Consider the following 8801-nt stretch of genomic DNA (forward strand, 5'->3'; position numbering starts at 1 on the left):
GGAACTGCAAGCATAGCAAAAAGCAATGTCAATTAGGTAAGGCTGTTTAAAATCACTTTATTATCACGTGTTATTCAGGCAAAACATGTTTTCTGCTCTTTTCCCACCCCTCATTATTTTTACTGACATAACACATTTGTACAAACCAGTTTTAGAAATCTGCACAAGCCGGAGCCTTTGAGGCTAACATGGCAAAAATCCCAATATCAAATGTCATGGCGAAGAACACAGTTTAGAAAAAATTTTACAAATGAGATGTCGCTAGAAAATAGAAAAAAAAAAAAGCTGGTCGTCACACAAAATATTACCAAAAACATCTGAATTAGTTTGGTATCAACTTTTTTCTTTTAGTTTGAAACACCTTTTTTTTTTTTTTTTTTTTTTTGCTTTTCTCTCCAAAAAGAAAAACACAATATGGCGCAAGGAGGAAGAAAACAAAAAAGTATACTACCAAAAAAAAAAGAAGAAAAAAAAAAAACCTGAACATGCCATACACAAGTTTAGAATCAACACACACACACAAATACGAGTCCAGCAAGAAGGCAAATATTACAAACCAAGGATAATAAATTAGCTTTACACAGTGACCTTGCTGTGTGTTAACTGGGAGGGGCGGGCTTTCAAAGCAAGTTCTATAAAATATACTTTTTTTCCTGTTTTTTTTTTTTTTGTTATAAATGAGACTGTACGCACTGGACTAACACAGAGCAATACCACCACAACTCATCACCACACAGCTAAACAGCCTTTAGATCCCACCCCTAACCCACCACAAACTCCGCCTCTCTCCCCTCATATAGCTTGTGTTAAGGCAGTAGTGGGTCACCGAGTAAGGTTTGCCTGCAAATTTAACTCATTGGCTGCTACAGAAATGATTTACGAATACAGCCTCACCTCAGAAACGTTCACTTCAATGGCAGCTAATGAATTAAAAGCGCGGAAACCCCCCAAAAACCCAAGAAACCACTGCTCTCATGTGCTCTTTGCTTAACCCCCCCTCCCTGGCAATGTAAACATGTTCCTCTAGATTGTCATTAAGTATTGCTTTCACCTCACAAAGTTGTCGAAAGCTAGATTGTTTTCTTCATAGAAACCTTTTTTCCTAATCACCTCTGCCGCAGTAGGAATGCAATATATAGAAATCTTTCCTTGTGCTTTTTTTTCTTCCTTGTTTTTTATACCAGTTCACAAAGGAATTTTCAAATTGGGTAGATCCTCTTCAAAACACACACACACAAAACACATGGGTTAACTTGCACTCACGCTTTCCCAGGACTGCAACAGTCCTGTACCTTGATTGACCCTCAGCCCTGTCCGACAGGTAAGAAACAGGTACACAACTTTGTGCATAGAGATAGATTTTGTCACCATTTAGGAAAAAAAATCACATGTGAATTGTTCTTGTTGTGTTAATTGTAACACAATTCATGTTCTTTTTTGGACCCTAGATGAGAAGTTTAATTTTGTTGTTGGCGGTGGACTGAGTCCAATCTGGCCCCTTCCGCAGAAGAAGTTGTCCCTTTGAACATAGACGACAACCGCTTTCCTACTCAAATTCCTCCGCTTCCTCCTCCTCCTCCTCCAAGTGATTGGAGGTGGTAGGTGTAGCGGGCTCAGAGTCACGGGAGAGGGTCGCCACAGTGACTATTTGAGGAGAAGCTGGGAGACACTCAGGGACATCATCATCAAGGTTGTCGGTGGTGATGATGGCCATGGTAGCGCCACTCTTTTTGTTTTGGTGGGTCTTGATGTGCTTGGAAAGGTGGTCGCTTCTCATGAAGCGCTTGGAGCAATCAGGACACTCAAAGCGTTTCTCTCCTATTGAAAGAACGGAAACAGTTGCCGTAAAAATACAAATTCATTAATTTCAGAAGGAATTACGTGGCACGGTACCTGTGTGCGTTCTCCGGTGTCTCTGCAGCTCATCGCTCCTGGTGAACCTTTTACCGCAGAAGATCCAGTTGCAGACAAAAGGCCTTTCGCCCGTGTGCCAGCGCAGGTGGGCCCTCAAGTGGGAGGTCTTGCCGTACACTTTACCGCAGCCTTCCATGTGGCAGATGTGTTGCTTCTTCTTTGTGGGGTCTCCACTGTTTCTGCGCCAGAGGGCAGGTGTCTTTTTACCGCGAAACATGGTCATCCTATATCAATTGACTCCTACCTTGCCTCTCCATCTCTACAGTTTGGGCAAGAACAGGCGACTCGACGAAGCCTCTTGCTCGGGGGTCCCTCCTGGTCTGAGGAGCTCTGCACGGTCCCTAACTGATCCGGGCTCATCGATGAACTGGATGCCACGTTACCCACTGTGACCGTCACGGGAGAGGACTGAACTTTGACCCCGTCCTGTCCTTGCGGTTGACCTGATCGTGAAGAAAGGTAGACAAAAGCTTTCAAAGGTAACTGATGTTCAGTTCAGGTACGGAAATTGAAAGTAAGGTACCGGACTTACCCTGTAGACCAGTAATGGTGAGGGGAACACCCTGCACCTGGACCCCGGCGTTGCCGAGCCCAGCGATGCTAACTGTCTGTACGCCAGAACCCGGGTTGATCTGAGCTGCGCTCAGTGTCAGGGGGGTTCCCCCTAGGGAGACCAATCCACCGCTCCCCACTGTTGTGCCACCAGCCACCGGGGCCAGCGTGAGCTGTTGTGGCATCGCCGCTCCCAGGCTTCCCTGGAGGGAGACTCCGCCGGGGAGCTGCAGCGTCTGCCATGCAATCTGCCCAGACGGGGATAGGGTGGGTGTGCGAATAAGGACCTGGGCTGGATTCTGGAAGGCCTGAATGGGCTGCAGGGTTTGACCGGGAGCCAGCTGGAGAGTCTGAATGTTCTGTTGCTGCTGGCCTTGGTTCTGACCGGTAGCTTGGGGTTGCAGCTGGATTTGCTGCACAAGCTGATGTCCCACTTGCCCGACGATCACTTGTTGAATGGTTCCTGGTGCGTCTGTCTGGCTTTGGACCCCGTTGGCCTGATTCTGACTTTGAGAGTCTGTCTCGGTGCTTTGTGCTTGGTTTTCACTTGTTGTGGCCTCAATGGCAGAGGAGACTACTTGCGTTCCCTCTGGTGCGGCGTCACCCTCAGCCACCGCCGGTGTTGGCGCTGCCCCCGAGACTGCCGCTGCGGTCATCAACTGGTTGCCGCTAGCAACAGAAAAAGTACCATCTGCCGATTGGATGAGCTGCACGGCCCCGCCTCCTCCGACGTTATTGATCACAGGCAAAGCCAGGGTCATGCCGCCAAGGTTGATGGGTACTGTGGTCATGACGGGCGTCTGAGAGCCCTGAAGGGTCTGCAGTTGCAGGGGGAATGACTGAGCGGGACGGATTTGCAGCGGGACTGTCTGATTGGCTGTACTTGATAGGATGGCCTGCTGGTTGGCTGTCTGTAGAATAGCCGGAGCCTGACCTGGGCTCGGACTCTGTATGAGTTGAAGCTGCTCGGGCAGAGCCCCGATGGAGGCCTGCTGAGTTGGGTTGATGTGGATCTGCTGGCCATCTGCTGTCTGCAGGTGAGGGATGACCTGGTACTGGACCCCGCCGCCAGCATTGGGCAGGTTTTGAACCTGGATTATCTGGAACTGCTGTTGCTGATTGGCCGCCACACTGTTGGTCCCGGCTACGGCTTTCACCTTTACGACAGGAAGGTAGTATTGAAGCAGTTAGGGGAAAAAAAAAAAAAACAAGAGTATGCCCGAACAATGACTTTTCACATGTTCACTGTATTAGCCAAGACCTGGACCTGACCTTGCGTCCAGGTGAGCTGTCATTAGGAACGGTCGTGGCCACCGTCACAGCTACAGGCTGGTTGGTGTTCTCCTTAGCCATGGCAGGTGGCGCTGTAACGATCTGCCAGCCGTTCCCCGTGAACTGAGCCGGGACCAGTTCCAGCTGCTGGGGGACGAGGGCCTGGCCACCAGATGCGTCCACTACAATCTGGCCCTGGAGTTGACCCGCTTGGAGCTGAATCTGACCAGCCTGGAGTTGGATCTGCTGGGGCCCCGCCTGCACCTGGGCGCCCTCCCCTCCCGCCTGCCCTCCGATTTTACTGCAGGTGGCCGCCAACAGAGCCAATGGAGAGGGCTGTGAGGAATCCTGCGAAGGACAAAGTGGGAGATTACAGAGGAGGGGAAAAGGACAACTAGGAAGTTGTATGCATATGCAAACAAGCACCACCTCTGAGTCGAAAAGCCAACGGGGAGGGATGGGCTTGAATTATTCTGCACGCAAATACAGTGTGACAGGAGGAGAAAGGAAAAGCAAGCGATGGGTGTTGGAAAGAGAAACACAAAGCTGACAGAAAAGAGAGCTGTCAGTAGAAGTGGGCGGTATTACAGGAAGCGAGTGGGTGGGTGGGTGAGAACCACATTTTCTCTTTTTCTGAGAACACCGCAAGAAAATGCCGCCTTCTCTCTGGCTCGCCTCACGAGAACTAACTAGGTCGCAAGCACAACATTTTGTAACACTGCAAAGGGATGCACGCGCAAACAAAAGGTGCGTTTGAAAAAGATCCCCAAAATCATCTCTTAAATAAGAACATCACAAACTGCTGAAAAGAGAAGTGTGGCACCAAAGCCGCAGGAATCCATAAGCGGAATTAAAGCATTCTGAGGCTAATTCAAAGTGACACTTCCATAGTACAATAGCTGAAGTGTGACAGCCGCGTAAAGCTACTCATGAGGCTTTTGGGGCTGGAGCTCAGCTGGGCTGCACACAAGCAGGAAGTGGAATTCACAAGAGGAACGCCCCCAGAGGTAGGTGGTTGCAGCGAGAGAGGGGAGTGCATTTTCTTGGCCTGAGGGCAAAGCAAAAGTCATCAAGTTCCTTTTTTGAGTACCTGTGAGGATCCAGAATTTTTCCCCTTTTTTGACGCTTTCCCTCCTTCAGTTCCCGATGATTCCTTCTTGGAGTCTGGAGAACAAAACGATCAAAGTTAAAATGGCAAAATGTCACAATGTCATCTTTATAAAAGCATTTGCAAAATGGATCCAACACAGCACAACAAAGGTGACCATTACCAGTATCAGCAACATCACAGGCTTCATAGCTGTCAGACAAGGGAGGGAGAATCGGGAGGGGGGGAGGAGACGAAAGAGAAGGAGGAGGACACCTACCACTCATAACGCATGAATATACCAAGAGGGAGAGGGTGTAGTTCACGGTAGAAGGCCGGCCGACCGGGAACGGAGGCGGAGGACGGCCTATATGTTCGGCTCTGGGCCGTGGCGGATCTGCCCGTTTTCACGAAACCACCCACCGTCCAGGAAGGGCGGAGACACAGCCGAACAGCCCCCCCTTCCCGCTTGACAGAAATAACGGAGAAAGCTCCGACCGACCCCCGCAAGGCACTGGCGCCCCAAGCACAGCCGCCGTAGTCTCCTTACTCAGATCGAGCGTTCATAAAGGAGCAATTTAGCGCCTGTCACGATGGAAAATCCACAACGGCGTTCGTGGTGTGTCACCGAAGAGGCCCACCCACTTCCATTTAAGCATCAGGACAACACCCCTGTTGTGCCGTAGCCGCTTGCCGCCGCCGCTCCGAGCACGTCGTAGCCGTCCGCAAGCCCTCAGAAAAGCAACCGCTATTTATATGATGCTCCTATTCCTTTTTAATTCCGTTACTCTTTCATTTTGGGGATATAAAAGGGGAGATACGCTCAGATAGCTGTGGCTTTTGTGGGCGGACGCGCTCCTCCCACTTATTCAGATTGGTCGACGGGGTTTGGCGTGCGAGGGTTCAGATGGGAGTTGTATTTTGCACAAGCCTCACCTCCTCCGACGCTATTGGGTTGGCAGGACTACATTTCCCATGACGCCCCGGGAAGTCTAGCCGGACTGCTGCTCGTTTTAGGTTGCTGTGAGAGCGCAAGGAGGGCGGTGACTGTTATGTTAAGAGGCGTGCGAACAACGGCGTGTAGGCTCAAAATAATATTTTCTCATGATTGGACGCCAATCCACGTCTCTGTACTTATTCAACTCGTTTTAAATTGGATATATTTGTCATTAAAAGGCATATTGTCAAGCAAAACACGACATAATTGACTTGGCAAGCCATCGTATTTGAACTTGAAATTCAAAGTCCAAAAATATCAATAATTGACTGATTTTATTTTCTTTACACAAGAACACGCTTCATCACTGCAGCGTAGCAGCCAGCCAAGTGCCCCCGCCCCCGGGCCAAGGTTGCTAGGCAACGAGGGTTGGTCTAGAACAAAAGGGGTGTCGCCCATGCCAAATGATTCCATACTGTGCATTTGAGATAGTATAATGTCAACAATCAGCATGCATTTGCCATTTTCAATCTGTGTCTCCATTGGAAAAAAACAATTATTTAGATTAAATATGAGACTCCTCTGCAAATTCAGAAAATTGAGAATGTGTTGTTCACGCATTACACCACAAGGGAGCGTCATACACAAGCTATACAGTACTGTATTCCATCAGTACTGCATAGGTGTTGATGTTAAAAACAATCACACATGAGTTTACCTACAATTATGATTGTAATCATGTCATCACAACTATGATTAATTTCTCAAGTTACAGTAGTCGTGATCTTCAATTTGTAATTGTCAATAACGCAACACTAGTACTGTACAGAACTCTACTACAGCGTTCGATGTTATGGCGACTGTACGAGTTAGTGCAGGGGTGGGCAAACCGGTCCTCAAGGGCCGCAGTAGGTGCTGGTCTTTGATACAACTGATCCAGCGCAGGCAGTTTAGCCAATGAGGGGACCGGGGAAACAAGAAGCACCTGACTGCAACAACTGATTGAACTTTTAAGACACCAGGTAGGTGAAAAGGTTTCCTCTTGATGGTTTGCAACAAAACCCACTGCGGCCCTTTGTGGAATAGTTTGCCCACGCTTGAATTGGTGTGCATACTAGTCCTTCTCAAAAAATTAGCATATTGTCATAAAGTTAATTATTTTCTGTAATATACTGATAAACATTAGACTTTCATATATTTTAGAATCATTACACACAACTAAAGTAGTTCAAGCCTCTTATTGTTTTAATTTTGATGATTTTGGCAAAAAAGTCAAGAAAAAACAAAAATCCCTATCTCAAAAAATTTGCATATCATGAAAAGGTACTCGAGAGAAGCTACTAACCTAATCATCTGAATCAACGAATTAACTCAAAACCCCTGCGAAATGTTCCTAAGGCTTTTTAAAACTCCCAGCCTGGTTCACCACTCAAAACCGCAATCATGGGCAAGACTGCCGACCTGACTGCTGTTCAGAAGGCCATCATTGACACCCTCAAGCAAGAGGCTAAGACACAGAAAGAAATTTCTGAGCGAATGGGCTGTTCCCAGAGTGCTGTATCAAGGCACCTCAGTGGGAAGTCTGTGGGAAGGAAAAGTGTGACAGGAAACGCTGCACAACCAGAAGAGGTGACCGCACCCTGAGAAAGATTGTGGAGAAGGGCCGATTCCAGACCTTGGGGGACCTGCAGAAACTGTGGACTGAGTCTGGAGTAGAAACATCCAGAACCACCGTGCACAGGCGTGTGTGAAACAGCGGCAGAAGCGCCTGACCTGGGCTACAGAGAAGCAGCACTGAACTGTGGCTCAGTGGTCCAAAGTACTTTTTTCTGATGAAAGCAAATTTTGCATGTCATTCGGAAATCAAGGTGCCAGAGTTTGGATGAAGACTGCGGAGAAGGAAATGCCAAAATGCCTGAATTCCAGTGTCATGTACCCACAGTCAGTGATGGTCTGGGGTGCCATGTCAGCTGCTGGTGTTGGTCTACTGTGTTTTATCAAGGGCAGGGTCAATGCAGCTAGCTATCAGGAGATTTTGCACACTTCATGCTTCCATCTGCTGAAAAGCTTTATGGACATGAAGATTTCATATTTCAGCACGACTTGGCACCTGCTCACAGTGCCAAAACCAGTGGTAAATGGTTTACTGACCATGGCATTACTGTGCTCAATTGGCCTGCCAACTCTCCTGACCTGAACCCCATAGAGAATCTGTGGGATATCGTGAAGAGGAAGTTGAGAGACACCAGACCCAACACAGTGGATGAGCTTAAGGCTGCTATCAAAGCATCCTGGGCTTCCGTAACACCTCAGCAGTGCCACAGGCTGATTGCCTCAATGCCACGCCGCATTGAAGCAGTCATTTCTGCAAAAGGATTCCCGACTAAGAATTGAGTGCATAGCTGATATAATTAATTGAAGGCTGACTTTTTTTTGTAATAAAAAAACCTTTTTTGCATTGGTCGAATGAAATATGCTAATTTTTAGAGATAGGGATTTTTGGTTTTTCTTTACTTTTTTGCCAAAATCATCAGTATTAAAACAATAAAAGGCTTGAACTACTTCAGTTGTGGTTGTGTGTAATGAGTCTAAAATATATGAAAGTCTAATGTTTATCAGTGCATTACAGAAAATAATGAACTTTATCATAATATTTTAATTTTTTTGAGAAGGACTAGTATATAGTGTATGTTTGAGAGTAATTTTTTTCTTATGTGTCCTCGATCTTTTTACAGACACTCGTGGAGGGAGCGTGTATTTGTCACGAGAAGCAGTGGCGTCAGGTTGTCTACTAAGGTAAGGTTGTTAAGGACAAGAGATTTATGACTGACATAAGTATTGGCACATGCTTCTCTTGCGTGTGTGTGTTTGTGTGCGCTACTCACCATTCACTCACTCACTGAATTGGCTTGTTTGAAAGTTGGCAAGAGCACAATTATGAGTGGATTAACGAGATGGCGTCCTCCTGTCGGTATGAAGTAGAAAAAGAACCTGTAATTCAGTGTGTTACATGAGAGCTTTTCAGTATAATGTGTGACA

General features: G+C 47.2%; 1 protein-coding gene across 3 annotated transcripts; it reads right to left on the reverse strand.

Moving 5' to 3' along the window:
* Nucleotides 1–351: 351 nt before the first annotated feature.
* On the reverse strand, nt 352–5709 carry sp4 (sp4 transcription factor). 3 transcript variants are annotated; one of them, XM_057827187.1, is made up of 7 exons: nt 5106–5709; nt 4829–4902; nt 3739–4086; nt 2447–3623; nt 2159–2357; nt 1894–2093; nt 352–1818 (listed from the first exon to the last, which is right to left on the reverse strand). In XM_057827187.1, exons 1-7 carry the CDS (start codon nt 5110–5112, stop codon nt 1547–1549), a joined length of 2277 nt encoding a protein of 758 aa, XP_057683170.1. In that variant the 5' UTR covers nt 5113–5709; the 3' UTR covers nt 352–1546. The 3 variants fall into 3 exon arrangements, with proteins under 3 accessions (XP_057683170.1, XP_057683169.1, XP_057683168.1); XM_057827186.1 differs by having other exon boundaries at nt 1894–2087; nt 5010–5112; XM_057827185.1 differs by having other exon boundaries at nt 5010–5112.
* Nucleotides 5710–8801: the final 3092 nt, after the last annotated feature.

The sequence above is a fragment of the Corythoichthys intestinalis genome, chromosome 22 (assembly GCF_030265065.1).
Source record: "Corythoichthys intestinalis isolate RoL2023-P3 chromosome 22, ASM3026506v1, whole genome shotgun sequence".
Taxonomy (NCBI): domain Eukaryota; kingdom Metazoa; phylum Chordata; class Actinopteri; order Syngnathiformes; family Syngnathidae; genus Corythoichthys; species Corythoichthys intestinalis.